The sequence below is a fragment of the Littorina saxatilis genome, linkage group LG1 (assembly GCF_037325665.1).
Source record: "Littorina saxatilis isolate snail1 linkage group LG1, US_GU_Lsax_2.0, whole genome shotgun sequence".
In the NCBI taxonomy this organism is placed as follows: Eukaryota; Metazoa; Mollusca; class Gastropoda; order Littorinimorpha; family Littorinidae; genus Littorina; species Littorina saxatilis.
Genome location: NC_090245.1, coordinates 106995922 through 107015677, shown reverse-complemented (window position 1 = coordinate 107015677; position 19756 = coordinate 106995922). Strand labels below are relative to the sequence as shown.

Genomic DNA, 19756 nt, shown 5'->3' with positions numbered 1-19756 from the left:
ACATACACGCACAGACAGACAGACACACACACGCACCTAAAGTGTGGATGGTTACCTAAGAGGCGGCACTGGGTGCAGTGCCTTTCTAGTGCACTTGCACTACAACAGCACTGGGTGCAGTACTCGCTCCGGCATCGAAGAATTTTGCACTAAAAAATGCACAAAATTTGATCTATTTCGCCGCCTATAGAGGACGGAAAGAATGTCATTTTGAACATTGTTATGACATTCTTTCCGTCAAAAAAGTCAATTTAACGGTGTTAAATGAAGCGACCATCCACACAATTAGGTTGCCATCCAGAGTTTAGGTTGCCATCCACGTGTGGATGATTGCCTTATGGTGATTTAGGCAACCAAACCTGTGGAAAAGGGGGTACACACCCACCCACACACACACACACACACACACACACACACACACACACACACACACACACGCACACACACACACACACACACACATACACTACGACCCTCGTCTCGATTCCCCCCTCTATGTTAAAACATTTTGTCATAACTTGACTAAATGTAAAAAGTGTGGTTCATCAGCTCTTAAAACAGCCAAACAACATATGACAACAACTATAAAAATAAAAACAAACAACAATAAAACATACAAAGTAAGAACACCCAAAGTACTCAAGACAGGCACGTCCGCCAACATCATGGTGTGTGACGGTATTGTCTCACCCCACGTTAAAGTTTCGACAGATCTGAGGTGATGGGCCGAACTGTTTTCACTGACAGATGTTGCCTTTAAAGCACCTTAAGGTAACGCACATGAATATGTTTTATAACTAAACTATGACACACGTGTTTCCGGAACGTGCGACATCTCAGTGAGGGGGCTAAACGACCAATTACCCAAGGGCCATATCAGGGCGGTGCTGCTTTGACATATAACGTGCGCCACACACAAGACAGAAGTCGCAGCACAGGCTTCATGTCTCACCCAATAGCCTTACTGTGATATGCTGCACATAAAAAAACAGTTGTATAGAATAAATAGTTAGTAATGGTAGGCATAAACGGCAAGGCGTATACGTAGTTTGCGTCTTCTACCAGGTTAAATACTGTCATATTGTCAAAGAAGTATTAGCACGGTCTTTCGCTTTACAAATGACATACCTTGTCGCAAATAATGTTGATTTTAACTGCAACAACGTGAACTCTTCGCACTACTTTTGCAGCTGGAGGAAAGGACGGTTTAAAATAAACGTACGCTTATTCATTGAGGACGTATGTACTCTCTTGGCCCCGTGGCAGAGAGACATAGAAATAGGGGTGGACACATTCTTTAAATGACAGTAATTGGACGTGTTTTTTCAATATTACCCCTCCTGATACTCTCATACTCTCTAAAGCCTGCAATGAATTGGGCGAATTCGACGTCCTTTTTTTTGTAGCACTGATTATGAAAAAGCAGAGATGAAACTAAAATTCAATCTGACAGTTTTCTTTCACGACATCATAATCCTTTGAGCTTGCTTTGTTTGTTTGTTTGTTTGCAGGGCCATATCAGGGCGGTGCTGCTTTGACATATAACGTGCGCCACACACAAGACAGAAGTCGCAGCACAGGCTTCATGTCTCACCCAGTCACATTATTCTGACACCGGACCAACCAGTCCTAGCACTAACCCCATAATGCCACTAGATTGCCAATTTTAAAGTCTTAGGTATGACCCGGCCGGGGTTCGAACCCACGACCTCCCGATCACGGGGCGGACGCCTTACCACTAGGCCAACAAATTAACAAGACAAAGTAAACATTGGAACTAACAATATCAGCGTGACTTATTCTTCAGAATTACACTTCGAATGCTGTCAGATACTACACTCTTTTATCTAAAAATACAGAAAAGCCAGTTTTGTCGGTGGGCGCTTTACAGAACGGCGAGGCACCACCCACCCTCTGCGTTTGCAATGCCGACCCACTCACTTCAAAATGCCATTTTCCAAGTTCTGACGATTCCAGCGAAATTGCGTCACATAATTTACGTCAAATATATATTTACGTCATTTCCTTTCTCTCTGGCGTAGTTTCGAAATCTGTCGCTCTCAGGTGGACAAGAGATATCAAAGCAACGGAAACGCATGTTCAACATGTTTTATCTTGTGAGATTGTTCTGTGATCGCATTTGACCTGTGATTATTCATCTCGTCGGGTGAGTGACTCTGATTGGCTTGCCCAGGTCATGAGTATGCTTTGACTGACAGGCATAATCAGATACAAGCGACCCAGTTTCCACTGCGGCTGTTCCGTCTAATTCGAGGGGTCGCTTCAACATTTCTTTTGGTCGAAATAGACGGTAATAAAACCGTTATTTCTAATATGCTGACTGTTAGCAACTAATAACAGACATTTCTGACAAATGATATCAGCATTCGCCTTCGGCTCATGGATGATAATCCATTTTTTCGACATGTCAGTTATCAGATGCTAACAGTCAGCATATTAGATATAACTCATAATAATATAGATAACTCGGACTAATTTTGCAGCTTAGCCTATTACAGAAGGTAGTGGCGATGGGTTGGACACAACCTACGAGAGCGCCGGGTCAAATGTCACCCGACAACCACTTTACTGGTATCCTGCCCTCCCACCCCCACCCCCTGTTACTGAAACATTTTGTTGGTGCAATTTAGATTAAAAACTGTTACTACATGAATCTCTCAAACAATGTTTGCAGGTGATAGAAACGACAGTAAAAATTATATATTGGAAAACACTGTCCAACAAAAGAAAGGTGTGATATTGAAACTCAAATTTGCCATTTTGGCCTACTTTGGCGGAATGTAACCAAAGTTTTGACAAGCAAATGAATGTTTCCTAAAGAAAAGCATGATCATTTACCTCACTCTGCGAGATGTTAAGAAAAGACTGGTGTACATTGTAACTTTAAATTCCACGGAGAATTTTAGAGCGGCACTTCATATGACGGGCATACCACTTTCTTCGCTATTACTGCTCAAGTGGGAACTGTCTTTTCCAAGTGGCACTTACAACTCAGAATGGAACGACAAATGAATTTGACAGCTCGGAATGATAAGGAGAGAAAAGGCGTTTTGTGTTCTATGAATACTCCATAATTTAACTTTGGTACAGTATAGGCGCACAGCTTTAATTGTCATGTCAGTAAAGCAGTCCAAGATGGTCTTTACACCCCCGGTATAGGGGTGTGTATAGGATTCGGTCCATGTGTTTGTTTGTTTGTGTTCGCATATAGATCTCAAGAATGAACGGACCGATCGTCACCAAACTTGGTGAACAGGTTCTATACATTCCTGAGACGGTCCTTACAAAAATTGGGACCAGTCAAACACACGGTTAGGGAGTTATTGGTGTGTATAGGATTCGGTCGATGTGTTTGTTTGTTTGTTTGTGTTCGCATATAGATCTCAAGAATGAACGGACCGATCGTCACCAAACTTGGTGAACAGGTTCTATACATTCCCGAGACGGTCCGTACTTCTTCTTCTGCGTTCGACGGTTGTGTCTAGGGTGAGACGGTCCTTACAAAAATTGGGACCAGTCAAACACACGGTTAGGGAGTTATTGGTGGATTAAGATTCTACAAGGACTTATAGAGGGACATACTAATTCTCAAAGGGAAATAACCTTCTTTACCATTCTCACTGCCACCAACTGAGAAGGTTATTTCCCTTTGACGGGGGTGTTTTTCCTACCTCGGAGGAATTTCTTGTTTTTCTTATTTTTACATTTAGTCAAGTTTTGACTAAATGTTTTAACATAGACGGGGAATCGAGACGAGGGTGATGGTGGTGATGTGTGTGTGTGTGTGTGTGTGTGTGTGTGTGTGTGTGTGTGTGTGTGTGTGAAGAGCGAGTCAGAGAAAAATACTGAACCGATCTTCATGAAAATGTGCATGAGTGTTTCTGAGAATGATATCCCTAGCCGTCTTTTTCATTATTTTGATAAATGACTTTGATGACGTCATATCCGATTTGTTTTGTGAAAGTTGAGGCCGCACTGTCACACCTTCATTTTTCTATCAAATTGATTGACATTTTAGCCAAGCAATCTTCGACTAAGTCCGGACTATGGGATTGCATTGCAGCTCTGAAGCTTAACAATTAATTAATGAGTTTGCTCATTAAAGTTGTCATCAAAATCGAATTTTCGCCAACAGATTTAAAAATGATTGCATCGTATCTTTTATCAAATTATGAAAAATATATAAAGATACTAGATGATTACCCGCTTCGCCGGGTACCGGCTTCGCCGGGAAGAAGTAGAGCCGAATACCAGGCTGCGCCTGGGACCCGGCTCTGCCGGGTGTACGCCGGCTTGGCCGGCGCACGAAGGAAACACTGGAGACCTTCTAAAAATAGTAACGTGCAGTGATCTTCTAAAAATAGTAACGTAGTAACGGGAATATGGATTGACGCCACACGGAGGAAGGGAGATAATCGCGGCTGAAAACACTGGAGAAGATAAGGAAGAGTTACTGGTAGTGGATCCCGAAAAAAAAATCAGTTCAGCGCGCACAGCGCTGCGCGCTGAGAGCACGTGTTGAAATATCTCATCGATAAGGTTGTGTCCGGGGTGTAGCTGAATACGGTGTCCAAATTTGAAAAAGATCCACCGAGAACTTTGGCCGTGCATCGCGAACAGACAGACAGACAGACAGACAGACAGACACTAGTCGTATATATATATAGATGTCATATTTACCCCAAAAGTGTGATCACAATTAATAAAAAAAAGGTTAATTGGGTACCATGATTAGAATTTTAGTCATCGATCCAAAAATGATTTCATCTTATTCTTTATCATTCCTTGATTCCAAAAACATATAGATGTGTTATGTTTGGATTGAAACAAGCTCAGAAAATTAAAAAGAATACAGAAAAGCGCACTTTCCTGCTAAGTGCAATAGCTATTGCGCTCTACTGGCTTGTCAATTTAACTGCGGTTTCCACATGAAAAGTGTCAGCGATTTTCTTGCCGCGGGGATTGACGAAGCTGTATTGTCTTGGTGAAAATAATGCAGTGCGTTCAGTTTCATTCTGTGAGTTGAACAGATTGACTAAATGTAGTAATTTCGCCTTACGCGACTTTTTAATTTTTTGCTGTCAAGTTCAAATGGAGTGCGCGTGCCTGTTATATCAAAACATTTGTCTGTCTCAAAAGTGCAAAATAAAATTCAGCGTTAGCTGACAATAGCCATAATAACCATAATTATGTGTTGTGTGTGTGTGTTTGTTTGTGCGAACGTGCGCGTGGGTGTGCATGTGTATCGAAGAACATACCGTTTAGTGCTTTCAGTTTTATAAGAACGACAGCTGCGCCCCTAAACTATCCGAATTCTCATTGAAAAGACGCCTATATATAATTATGCACCACCCACATCTACCCAATTAGCTACAAAGAAGCTGCACCTTGGCTGCACCACGTTTCAGGTGTGTTATGAGGTGCACTTTCTGGTAAGGCTCAGAAAAAATGCAATTTTTCTGATTGTATTGTATTACATTACAAGAAGCGTCGTTTGCATTGAAAGAAATGAAAAATGATAAAAGTCCTAGACCCTAGTTTTTGCCTCCCATCATTAAACTTTGTGTGACCCGTCAAGCAAACAAACATTATTACAAAATAACAAACACTCGATGTTGCACACACACACACACACACACACACACACACACACACACACATAGACACACACACACACCCACACACACACACACACACACACACACACACACACACACACACACACACACACACACACACACATACACACAGATATTTGTCTACACTTTTACAGACGACGTTTATTGAGAGACGAACCATAAAGACATATCTTTACCAATTACCTCAGATGCACACCATACGCATAAATCATTCATATGTTGCGTAGTCTGAAACCAGCTACGCACTAGTAATACTAAACTACGACCCAAAACAAGCGTTGTTTTAACACAACAATGCTTAACAGGGTCAACCAGCAAGAAACGAGCAGCAATGTCGGAAATAACATTTAAGTGTACAGTGCATTAAATGTACAGTGTTGTGTATTCAAGCAGTTGGCATAAGGAACAATTAGACATGTTTAACAAAGTTCATACGGCAGGGCTCCCCATAGCGCGCGTCCCTGCGTCATATACGCACTAGAAGCCGAAAACACGTACTAGAAATATATGGAGGGGGTCCCTGGACGCACTGGATTTTAAAAGAGCGGGTCCTAGGACGCACTAAAATTCCTTTATTGTGCGTACCGTAGATACCATTTTCAGACTGCAATCGACACTTCGCAGTACACTCTACGTGACCACAATGTTTTATAAGTACACTGGGACTTTTCGGCTTTCGGAGCCTTGGGACCCTCTAAGATACTGCAGTGGGGGTCCGAGTCCATGGACCCTCTACAATTTAAAAGTGGGGGTCTCGGGACGCACTAGGAGGAGCGTCCGTGGGGAGCCCTGTACGGTGTACTGACAGTATATAGTACCTTTGCTTGCGACCATTTGTTTTCTTTGGTTGAATGTAAGTGCCGTACATAGTCAAATCCCTTGTTGGGCGGCTATATTAATATCGCTGCAGTCGTAACGTTTACACAAACAATGACGTAAACAAGTCAGCTTAGAATTAACAAACAGATCGGCAAAATAGTAACAATTCACGAATAAAAATGCTATTTAAACTTTGAGTTTAAGTGCATAACTGACTTCTTTACCTATCTACGTCATCAGTGTTCAACCGCCTCTGAAAAACTATTCTTTACATGCAACGTTAGCAACTGTTTCAACACTACATTTAATATCACGTGAGCACATTTTTCAGAGAAAGTTCATCTCATCGTCAGTAAATTAGAAACATATATCAGCCTAACAAGGAAACCCGTTTGCAGTTGACACAAGCGCAAACGAGGGGTGATGTACGAAAAAGGAGAACAAAACATCACTATGCTACATCTTGCAGTATTGCACTATTCTACTGAACCTATTGATACAAATCTAAAAGAGTGAGAGAGACAGACACACAGACAGAGAGAGGGAGAGATCGAGACAGAAAGACAGACAGACAGAGAGAGGGAGACAGACAGACAGACAGACAGACAGAGAGAGGGAGAGAGACAGAGAGAGAGAGGGGGAGAGAGAGCGAGGTAGACAGACACAGAGAGAGAGAGGGGAAGAGGGAGGGAGAGAGAGAGAGAGAGAGGGAGGGAGGGGGGCAGAGAGAACAGCTGGATACCCGTAATCTTCATGGGAAACATGATGGCAAAATCTTTGGCATTGTGATCATAAAGTCGTTTCCCTGCTATAAGCGCTTGTGTTGTGTTTTCTGTATTTATTATGCGTAAAGTGTGGCTGTTGTGTAGTTTGAAAACATTCATGTGCACCAAAGCAAGCTGCAGGTGAACTATACGAACAAACGTAGAAAAACACGGTAAGAATTGCATCATTCTATCCATTTAAACGTGTCAGATACAAAATGAAATAGCCTACTCTACTGTACAGCACAAAAGCAAAACGTACTTACTCGTACTATATTTACAAATAAAGTCATTGCTTTTGTTATTAAATTAAAGCACCTTAGGCATATGAAATGGACAATGTAAAACAAGAAACAACAAAACTACCGGTAAACACTTTCAGAAATGTTCTGATTGGAAGAAAAGGACCCAGGAGATGTATTTTTTTCTCTCAAAAGAATCATAACAATTGTACAATTGTACAGCTGACCTACTTATGTGCTTGTCTTTTTAATCTGTGATACTACAGTTAAGAGCTTTAGTTCACTGTGATCATTCCATTTGCTATGTCTGTGCTTGTGTTCTCATTGTGCATGTCTGCTGACAAAATAATTCGAAGCTGCAACTATGCAGAGCCTCGATTGGCCTAGAAATGTGAACTGAACATATTTACAATGTTTCACCTGACTGCATGACACAAACCAAAGACATAAGCTTTCGTACCGCACAAAAAACCGCAAACAGGCAGACACACAAACACACATACAAACGGGTTCTTTGGTAATATATATGCAACTGGTCTGTATTAAGAAGTCATTTTCATAAATTATGGCAAAATATCGAACGGTATCAATCAAGTAAACATACAGAAGACATTCGAGCATGGTATCGTTTTGTCATAAGATAACATATTTAAAGTATCATGATATAATACAACTAACGCATTGAAGCTTACACACTCTTATTTTGCAAGAGTGCACAGATATATTTCACAAAGCAATTTCATAATCCGAAACTACATAATTATCATATTCATTTTTTACGCAGGTGCGACTTGTATAAATATTCTGTCAAGCGATAGAACTTTTGAACTTAAGAAGCTATGTCGTATAACCGTACCTTTTGTAACCGAGTGCGTGAAGCATAACAATCACCTTTGAAGGTGTGACAGGGGGGGCTACCGCTCCTTTCACAGCAGACTCTGCACCCGAGTCGTTGGCCAACACCGGTGGATTGTGGAATTCTGTTTGTGATGGGGTCTGGTGGTTTCCGATTGTCTGTATGTTCATGGAAACCTCCGGGTTTGCATAACAGGTTTTTTTTAGGGCTAAGAAATTAGCCCTAACATTTCCAATCCTGTTTGATTGCACTTCGCCTCCCGAGGTGATCGTAGTGTTACGACACTCGGTTACAAAGGCAAAAACCGGTTTGAGATATGTAGAGCAAAAATGATAGCCTAAAAAAAAACCTGTCATGGGTATGGCGTATGCAAAGCATGCCAAAAGCAGACAAGGCGACAACAGCAGCCAGATCGTATCAGAAACAGCTACTCCATATTAAAACTGCCATGGGTACGCAAATGTTACCAAGAGTATATAGTCTTGAGTCGAGCGTTTGAAAATGCCTGAGCCTGAAGGCGGGTGTTACTTACACCTCTTGGTATCAGTCTACCTTAAAGATGAGGACGCCAGTTGGCCAGATGGCTAGAATAGCGCGCTGCATTTTACTGCATAGAACTAAGGCGCGTCTGCCGCGACGGTGCCTGAGCTAAACACTGGCGGGCGCTGCTGACAGCCCGGCACACGGCACTGTAAACATACCCCGTCCCTTCACCTCTCTCGCCCCCATCCGCCCTACCCTAGGTCTCATGCCTGTATAGCAGGTGACAACAGCAGCCAAACCCTATCACAAACAGCTACTCCACATTCTCACTCGCGTGTTGTCTTCCAACGTACCAAAAACGGCGAGCTACTATAAATAGCTCACGCTCTGGCAGGGAGACAACTTCATCAATGCAGAGCAACTGCCTGTGACAAAGGGGAACTACTACGTCACGCTATCACACTTTGTAAACACAAGGGTTGTTCTCATCATTTGTTTGAAATCAGGTTTCAGGCACCCATTGAAAGCCGTGACACGTATCATGTACGTTCTAAGGATGTCACCAGGAATCAATACTCTGACAAGGTCGACAACAGCTGTGAAATTGCCCTTTGATTTGCAGCAATTTGAATGCTTCCCCTGCAGGTCTTTTCTTCCGATATTGGGCGTTTTGGCTTGTGTGTTTTATTATTTTTATTTTTCATCTCATTTTTTGTATTAAATTTCTCCGGTAATCAAGAAGTTAATTCACCAAAGACTGAATGTGATCACCCCACACCCAAAGTAAACTAAATAAGTACGGCACCATAGTTCTTACAGAAGTTATGAAGGTTGATAGATACATTTATCCTACATACGTGAGAGAGACACCCGTGAGATAATAATCGTTCAAATCACACGTGTGTATATCATGTAAATGAGGTCATGTCAAGCAAGTCTGGCAGGGACCTATTTTCCACTGTTTATGATGCCAAAGTCGCCGAGACAAACGTCATTATAGAAAAAAAAATTGCGCTCGCTAATTACCCTCGATGAATTTGTAGAACTAACACGTCACGCCACACTTTCAGAGTGACGTTTCTTTACTTTGACGTAATAGATTGCACGAGGCTTTAGAAGAGATCTAGGTTCCAAAACAAGCGTCTTCAATTTAGCTGCCTCGACTGCAGGACATTTTCAGTAAAAATACACGTAAGTACAGTATGTAGGATAAACAGAATACTACATGGCTTGCTGTGTCGTACCAGATTTTCACTCGTTGCTTTTTTCAAATAGTGAACAGCTCGCTTTCGATCGCAGTTCAATATTGAAAAAAACCAACTCGTGTAAACCTGGTGCGACACAGCAAGCCATGTAGTATTCTCTATGTAATACATCATTAAAGATAAAACGTACTGCTAATTTGCTGCAAAAAAACCAACAAAAACTGACAATAAGTTTAAAACTGATCTCTTCAAGCGTGACACAAGTTGGGACAATATACGATTTGGTTATTATGCCATACGTTTCACCAGCAAACGTCTTGAAAGCAATACACTGGTAAAGTTGTACATGTCCTATGTCTTCATTTTTGGGTGTAAGCTTTGGTGTGAAAATGCGAGCTCCTTTTCTGTTCAGCTTCTCCTCCACCTGGCCTCTCCTTTGAAAGCAGGTAAACAACTCTGCTTTGCTACTGACTCTAGCTGGACTCGGCCCGTTAACGCTTTCCCGCGCTGGGCTCGAGAATAGAACTGTTTTTTGTTTGTTTTGTTATTTCTCAACGTTTGTGCTGTCTTTCGCTTTTGCTACCCTTGTTCATGCATTCGTGTCTTGATACACTTGACAGTGGCAAGGTGAATTGAAAACTCAGACATTGCTTGACTGGAAGATATGCAATGCCAGACATACCATGGCCATGCATGCAAGAGTTTCAAAGAGAACTCGGAAGAATAACGATGTGTGGTGATCGTCAGTGACAGCTGGAGCTTCTGTCCACATTGTGTCCCGCTGAAAAGTCGTTTTCTTTTCTCTTTGCATCCCAGTTCTGTTGTTCTCTTTGGGGTATCACGGCGTCCACGCATTTGAATTTGATCATACAGACAGAACACGTGGCCCTTTTCAACAGTGGCATGTATCATCACAGTGCTTGACTTACAGTATTTGTCACACATGAACCATCCAGTCATACCCCAGTCAAATCTGCTTTTTTTCAAATGTATGCCAATCTTTTTTTGGGGAGAGTTGGGGTTGTCGATGAATTACACTTTCACTGAAAATACGATGTTCTTACACTTCACTTTCACTATTACCAAGGGGAATAACTCTCGCCATATACGGTGTTCTTACAATTCACTTTCACTATTACCAAGGGGTATAACTCCCGCCATATTTACAGCTCTCTGATGAGTCTTGTTCAGCCACAAATGCGTCGCATCCCTTTTTCAAGCACAAATGTTTCACCCCACACTCGTTGATGCTCATTGTCATGACTTTGACACAAGAACCAGCTGTTTGGGTGTTGTCGTTGTTTGTGTCGATAATGGCTACCGACCTCACACCCTTGCGGCGTAGTGCCATCTTGCCGTACAAAATGCCAGAGAAATCACCATAACCCATTTTCCCGGCGGAAAAAAAATAGCAAGTCTTCACATTATATGCATGAAGCTTCACTTCTGTCGTAATTGTCGCGTTTTTTTGATTTTCTGGAAACGTTTTGCGATGCCGACACTGACAACAGTCCCCGCCTTGTCTCCGTGGCGTCTGAAGTCCAATGTCAAAAACGGACCCTGAAGTCGGAATGCAGCTGTGTAAATGGCTATATGTACAAGCTGTACATCTTGCATCTCATGTTTCGAATTCAGCAGCAACTTACGCGTCAACTGAAAATCTATCGCAGAAAGTCTTTTGTATTAGAACCAAAAAAAAGATAACATCATAAACAAATGCGTCCGTGAATTCATTTGCAGTAGAACGTGCGCAGTATAAATAATAAACTGGCCCAAAACAATCTTCTTCCAAGAGTTTACAGCATTCCTTGTAATCAACTATAGGGTTTTTAACTCTCTCTTGGAGGACCTGCACCAACATAGTCAGGCATCACCGTGGACGCGAGCTTTGTTGGTGTGTGTTGTACTTCACGGATCTCATATCAGTAACATGATCTCACATCAGTGACGGGAACCACCATGACAAACACGATTACCACAATCTTCGTGACGTCACAAGAGGAATACCACAATATCCGTGACGTCACAAAGAGAATACCACATTATTCGTGACGTCACAAAATGAATACCACAACATCCGTGACGTCACAAGAGGAATACCACAATCGTCGTGACGTCACAAGATAAATACCACATTATTCGTGAGGTCATTCATCGTCCGTAATGTCGACAGACACAGTGTGTTCAGTGCTACAGCTGGTTCAGACAGAGTAAACGAGGTAATGAGTGTTTGGTCACATGCCTTAAAAAAAATGCATGTTGATTTTACAGAGAAAAAAAACGAAGTTCAAATTCATTTTCCATATTTAATGAGATGTGTGTCGTCATGATGTCTTGCGCCTGCGCGGTCGGCAACTTTTGCAGCACTGTTCTTTAAAGTTGGCGTATCGACACAGTTTCATCATCTTCACCATACTGCAGTAGTTTGACTCGTCCCGACAACCTGCAATGGAGAAGAAAAAAAGTGTTATACTTCCAAGCTGATGGTAGGTATCTTCAGTGACGGGCGCTGTGGCGGGGTGGTAAGACGTCGGCCTCTTAATCGGAAGGTCGAGGGTTCGAATCCCGGCCGTGGCCGCCTGGTGGGTTAAATGTGGAGATGTTTCCGACTCCCAGGTCAACTTAGGTGCAGACCTGCTAGTGGCTTATCCCCCTTCGTGTGAACACGCAAGCACAAGACCAAGTGCGCACGAAAAAGATCCTGTAATCCATGTTAGAGTTCGGTGGGTTATAGAAACACGAAAATACCCAGCATGCTTCCTCCGAAAGTGGCGTATGGCTGCCTAAATGGCGGGGTAAAAACGGTCACACACGTAAAATTACACTCGTGCAAAAACACGAGTGTACGTGGGAGTTTCAGCCCACGAACACAGAAGAAGAAGAAGGTATCTTCAGTGTTAACATTATGTTTAAAGGCCCAATCCTTCCCGTGTAAAGGACTTGACTCACCTCACCATCTCAGATCTGGCCATGCTTTCACGCGGGACAAGACCAAATGTGACCCTCCCCGGAACGAGTCGCATGTCACCTTTGCATGATTTTCATATTTTTACATTTTCCGAAAGAGTGTTTTATGCTCTATCCAGTGGTGAAAACCGTTTTAGAAAAGAGCAAAAACTGTTTGAGCTATAAGCCTGTGACTAAGGTGACCCTCACACTGTTACCAGACACTCCCCGGACTTATATTAAGCCTAGCGCAGAACCGCGCGAGGTGACATGCGACTCATTTCGTGGTGGAGGGTCACAATTATCCCTCAACTTCGACACCAGGGATGGCCAAATCCCAAAATGTTAACTCGCCAGCCGGGCGAGTAACTGCAAGAGAGTCACTAGCCCGCGAGAAATTTCGCTGGCTCGGTGCATTTCAAAGTTGCTCCTTCTGATTTGAAACTCGATATTATAACAAAAAAATTTGACCAGAATGTTCACTGGCCAGTCGGGTGAGTTGCCAGGCGGTTTCTACTAGCCCGGCGGATTTTTTACTTGCCCTTGCGACCGGGTCATCCCTGGACACATACCACAACTCAACAGCTCACCGTGGGGATTGTTTTCTTTTTGTCTTGAATGAATCAATGATTAATGGACACCGGTGGCATTCTTTAAAATTAACTCATCAAACGATTCTCATTCTGCAGAGGAAGTAGGCAAGATGTTGGTTTTGAGAATATGTCCGAGTGGAGGGTTCTTATGTCACATAAGCCTGACTAGATATAAAATGGTGAATAGAACTTCGGTTTTCACGAGAAGGACTGTCCGTCTTAACACGCACCCCCCCCCCCCACCCACCCCCCTCCAACCCCCTCCAACCCCCTCCACCCCCCCCCCCCCCCAGACAGTTATAAGCTGATCGTACTGTAAAGTATTCATCAGTGATTGTGCTGACTGAAAAAGTTGTTTGCCAATAAGAATTTCCTTTCTCTTTCAAAGCTAGAAACAGCGTAGATATTTGACTATTCCTGTACAACAGTTATTTCTATCTATTACAGCTCAAAGATAGTTTAATCAGCAGCAAGTTTGTCTGTCTCCTTACAATACACTGCGAGATCGTTCACTGATAACCCGTTTACAAACTTTGCGTTTGGTAGCTAGACTATAACATAGCAAATGAACATCAGAGAAACATGTGTACGTGGACACGTATAGTTTGTTCTGGATGGAAGTGGGACAAATTCCGATGGTGAACAAGGCTGGTAGTGTAAGGGGATATGTGGGGCAATAAGGCAAAAAAAATATATGTTGGTTCAGGGTAACGTGACCAAAACAAATAAGGTCGGTAGGTCGGCTTTTTACAAAAAATTGTTTTTAAAGGTAGTCGATTTAAAAAAAGATTACTTCCCTCAGTCTCGGTATGGTTCGCAAAATGTGCCAACACTTTGAGAAATGAACAAAAAGTGTTAGGGTCGGCGGGAAAACAATAAGGGTCGGTCGGGTTACCCTACACCAACATATATTTTTGTGTTTGGCCTAAGTGGATCTGTGGGGTAATACTGACGTGTGGCACAATCGTCGCGGCGACACGCTTTGCTGAGCAAAGGTCTGGCCAGTCCTTGGCAGCTCCTTCCTGCGGGAAGTCCGGTCCCCTCCCAGATACACGTCAGCATGCGCATCTGAAGACCCTCCTCTCCGCAGTCCGCGGAACACTGCACACAGTAAACACAATTACTGACACTTGCAACAAGCTCGACTGAGCTAGCTGGACCATATAGAATATGGTATGTTTAAGACAAAGTGCTTTCCGTGCGAACAATAATACATCACACCATCTCAGATCAAGCGATGCTAAATGTGACCCTCCACCACGAAATGAGTCGCATGTCACCTTTGCATGATTTTAAAATTTTTACATTTTCCTAAAGAGTTTTTTATGCTCTATCCAGTGGTGAAACCCGTTTTAGAAAAGAGCGAAAACTGTTTGAGTTATAAGCCTGTGACTAAGGTGACCCTCACACTGTTACCAGACACTCCCCGGACTTATATTAAGCCTAGCGCAGAACCGCGCGAGGTGACATGCGACTCATTTCGTGGTGGAGGGTCACATTTGTACATTGGATAAAAACATCCCTCAACGTGCAAACTTCAAAAATCCACAGCCGTTGTGCTTTCTGTGTCTCCCCCGAAAGCGGCGTATGGCTGCCTACATGGCGGGGTAAAGACGGCCATGCATATATACAATCCCACTCGCGCAAAAAAACACGAGTGTACGTGGGAGTTTCAGCCCATAAACGAAGACGAAGAAGATGCTTTCTGTGCAGTGTGAATTTTTTTTTTTAAGAATAACATTCTAAACGGGCACTGGTGTCGATCTCTAAAATTAATTCATAAATCAAATTCACTGTGCACACGGAGCTCAGCTATGCTGTTGATTTGTGGTATGTGACCAAGTGGAGGGATATATCGTACTTGTCCAATGTAAAAGCTTGGCCACATCTTCGGTGTCCGAACCACCCCCCGTGTATACTACATTGGGTGTGCACGTTAAAGATCCCACGATTGACAAAAGGGTCTTTCCTGGCAAAATTGCTTAGGCACAGTTAATAATTGTCTACCATACCCGTGTGACTTGGAATAAGGCCGTGAAAGGTAAATATGCGCCGACATGGCTGCAATCTACTGGCCGTATAAAATTTCATCTCACACGGCATCACTGCAGAGCGCCTAGAACTGTACCCACGGAATATGCGCGATATAAGCCTCATTGATTGATTGATTGATTGATCTGAGATGGTGAACCATACTGTTTACACGGGAAGAACTATGCTTTTAATTAAAGAGGGACAAAAATTCTTTTTTAGGTAACATATGCTTTGCAGACACATGGTTGGTCCATCGGTATGATATAGTTATTTAGTGCTTTGTTTTTTGTTTAGTTGTTGTTGTTGGTGTTGTTGTTTTGGTTGTTTTGTTTTGTTTTTGCTTTTGCTCTCTCGATTACGGCAATAGTTGTATGTTGGTTTTGTTACATTTTATTATATTTATTTTCCTGAAAACAGAAACAGATTTGGTCTGTGGTGCTGCCGTAAACACGTGTTCTTTCTTCGCTGATAAATAGAATTTTAAAAATACATGCATGAAGACAAATCCGTCCGGATACTGAACCGGACAGTATAGTTTTATTTTTCACCCAACGTGTTCGAAGCTTTTTTCCCAAACGTCTTTTGATGTTCAAACAGAATAAGCATCTGCTTTTGCTGGTTCACAGTTGCGTGAAGGAGCATTAAACAGTAATGATCAAAGCAAATCATTCAGTGACTGGCAAATAATGTTTACTTACCAGTATTTAAACATTTTATTTGACGGGGTGAAAGGGACATAAATGTGTCTGCTTAGTCGGAAGGGCAAAAATTAAGCACTCTCATGAATTCCTTCCCCTGCATGTTAAACTATGCAGTCTCGTCTCCATAAAGCCACACACCATAAGAAAACATTACGATCAGCTTATACATCTGCGAATAGTTTTGGTTTAAGAAAAAGTACGTCCTCATCGCTGAGAAAAACGGACAGAACATTTAATAGCGATCTACTCTAACCTCGAGCTGGTTTTTTTTTTTTTTTTTAGACAGTCTTGACATTTTCTGACTTGTTCGTTATTGTTAACAAGCTACTATCTCAAACAAACGTTGATTATGAACACGTGCCCGCTAGTCCCGTCATGGTCGGCTTCATAACTTTGAGGCCGGAAGGAAAATACGGGGTATACATTTAGTGTAATTACTGTGAATGGTGTCACCGCGCTACCCTCTCTTACGTCACGAGTCGCAGTTCAGCTTCTACGACTGCAACCTTATTCCTCACACACACACACACACACACACACACACACACACACACACACACACACACACACGTACACACACACACAGAGTTTTTTCTATAAATGTATCATGTTGAGTGATACATACTTTCCAACTCCAAAACAGCATTGTCTTATCTATATATTTCTTTATATATATAATTATACAGTCATGTTCTGTATTTATGTGTGTTGTGTTTGTGTGTACCGTTATGGAGCGATTTGAGGCAGGGTAATATTGGTCGATATTAGAACGGTTCCCTCTAAACCATCAATCTTCAAGGCACACTCTTCTTGGTGAAAACAGGTCAGCCCACCACCATCTCAGATCCAGCATGGCTTTTACATGGGGTAAGGCCTTCCCTCCACTTAGTCACATACTAGAAATTAAATTACCACCCTTACTGCTTGCTGTAGTGAATTAAAATTGTATGATGAAATAATTTAAGGAATTAATTCTTAAAATGAATCCCACAGCGCACAGAGAGCATATATACAGGTTGTTAATTGTTGGTGTTTGATGGCCAACTCACCACTTGATCACATACCAAAAATCAACACTATAACTGCTTGCTGTGGTTAGTTGGAATTGTTTGCTGAAATAATGAACGGATTTAACTCTTATTTTTTTTAAATCTGCACTGTGAGTACCCAGTCTGATCATTTTTGGTATGTGACCAAGTAGAAGAAGGAGGAGGGCGGGGGGGGGGGGGGGGTGGATCTGCGATAGCGAATAGAACAGTTTACAAGAGAAGGAGTGTGCTTACCACTGTTATGTTTTCACCAGGATTGCTTAAAATAAGAACTATGCTTGAGTGAGAAATCTGAAATGCCATATATTGTTTACGTCATGATGCAAATTGAATAAAGTCTTGTTTAAACCAAGAGAAGGAGTATGCCTCTAAAACTTACCGCAGACCATTCCGAGGTGTTCCACATTGGCACACAGCGGGAGTTGTTGCACAGTCGTGACACGGAGGGTCTGAGCGCGATGTCACACAGCCTGTCGCTGACGTATGACGCGTTCCGTTCCGCCGTGCAGCGTGAAGTTCGGTTCTGTGACGCCTGGCCCTCCAACACGCAGTTATGTGTTGAACACTGCACGTGAAACACATTGGTGTTGGTAGGTAGACAGGTAGATTAACTGTAGGTGTGCGCAAAGTTCTTGGGATCCGTACAGTGTGTTAATCACACTCCAAACGTTAACATTAGTAGTAGCGTTAATTTGACATTTTTTCTGTGTGTGTGTGTGCGCAGACGTACGCGCGCACGCACGCACGCACACACGCACACGCACGCACGCACGCACGCACGCACACACGCACGCATACACACAGTGTAAAACGCACACACATAGTGTGAGACACACAGCCACACAGCTACAGACACACACAGCCACAGACACACACACACACATACACACACACACACGCGCACACACACACACACACTCACACACACACACACACAGTGTGGCACGCACACAAATAGTGTGACACACACACTGTGACACACACACTGTGACACACACACACACACACACACACACACACACTCAAACACACACACACACACACACACATACATAGAGTGTGACACGCACACACATAGTGTGAGACATACACACACACACACACACACACACACACACACACACACACACACACCTGACTCCACTGTGTGACGGTCCACTTGACACAGGGAGACACGTTGCACTTCCTGGTGCTGTCAGGCACGTGCAGTCCGGACTTGCGACAGATCCTGGCCGGGAACGTCTCGTAGTAGTCCTTGGTGATGATCTCACAGCTGACCAGCCGTGTCTGCAGCCCGCCGTCACACGTCACCGAGCACCGCGACCACTCATCCCTCACCACCTGTTAAAAGATTGTTTTCTGTTAAAGATATTGGCACAGCTGGAATCGTATTTGGAAGGTGTATCCCGAGTAGTGGGGAATTATTTTCAGACCAAGAGGTTTGATAAAACCAACAAAAAAAGGACGACGACGATGATTAGGACGAAAGAATTCTGATAAACTCAAAAAACACAACAACAAAAAACAACCGTTCTCATGCTCATCCTTTCGCTGCCAAGACACAAAAGCAATGCGACTGTACAAGTTTATATACATGTTCAAGGGTTATCTTCACTCTATTGAACTGAAAGAGTATGAGCCAAGTTAAATGATGTACAGTGATCACGCTCCGGGGTTTTAATAACAAACAAGATATAGGGGTAGTGTTTGTTTGTGGGTTTTGTTTGGTGTGCTTTTTTGAATTCAACTCTTCTCTAATCACCTGTCATCAGAAAGAATGCTAGACCTGACTTGGTGTCGATTTGGGGAAACTGTGATAAAAAAAAATAATTGTGTGAGGCAATAGGGCATAGAATTTTCTCATAATCTGTTTCTGTACAGAGAAACAAACCGAAAACAACCGGGAAACTTACGTAGGACCCATTATCAAATGACGAAAACGTGTTAAAATCAAACCCACATGCAATGGCCGCTTCTGCCTGTCAAAGGGATCCTTGTGGTACGCCGAGAAGTTCTCCCCCACACTGGGGCTGTCTGCCAGAATACCCAGCAGGTACTTTTCTCTTACAGCTGCTTCCTGAAACAACACAAAAGAAAAGCAATTAATATGTCCCTGTCGAAAGTATTATATGGTACCACACTTGATGAGACACTATTTTCTGGCACTATATTTGATGTGACACTATTTTCTGGCACCATACCTGCTGAGACAGAACTCTGGCACTCCCTTCAGACTCTTTTGTTTCAAGTGAAAGCAACGCACCATTGTGGTAGTGAAAACTCACTTCATAACAGATTATCTGCATCATCTCCGCAGAGGCTGGGCAGGGTTTGTTGCTTACGGCTTTGACGGTCGAGTTATGGCAGGCCGAAAGTGGTCAGACTAACAGGGAACCATGCAAGC

At 42.8% G+C, this 19756-nt stretch overlaps 1 protein-coding gene across 1 annotated transcript in view; it reads right to left on the bottom strand.

The window, feature by feature from the left end:
- Window positions 1–5775: 5775 nt before the first annotated feature.
- LOC138949225 (protein madd-4-like) overlaps window positions 5776–19756 on the bottom strand; it is a 130131-nt gene continuing 116150 nt past the window's right edge. Inside the window, exons 17-21 of the mRNA XM_070320997.1 lie at window positions 19313–19429; window positions 18487–18693; window positions 17732–17917; window positions 14522–14669; window positions 5776–12472 (exon numbers count right to left, since the gene is read on the bottom strand). Of these exons, the coding sequence (XP_070177098.1) occupies window positions 12354–12472; window positions 14522–14669; window positions 17732–17917; window positions 18487–18693; window positions 19313–19429 (777 nt within the window). The 3' untranslated portion in view covers window positions 5776–12353. The remainder of the gene's footprint in view (window positions 12473–14521; window positions 14670–17731; window positions 17918–18486; window positions 18694–19312; window positions 19430–19756) is intronic.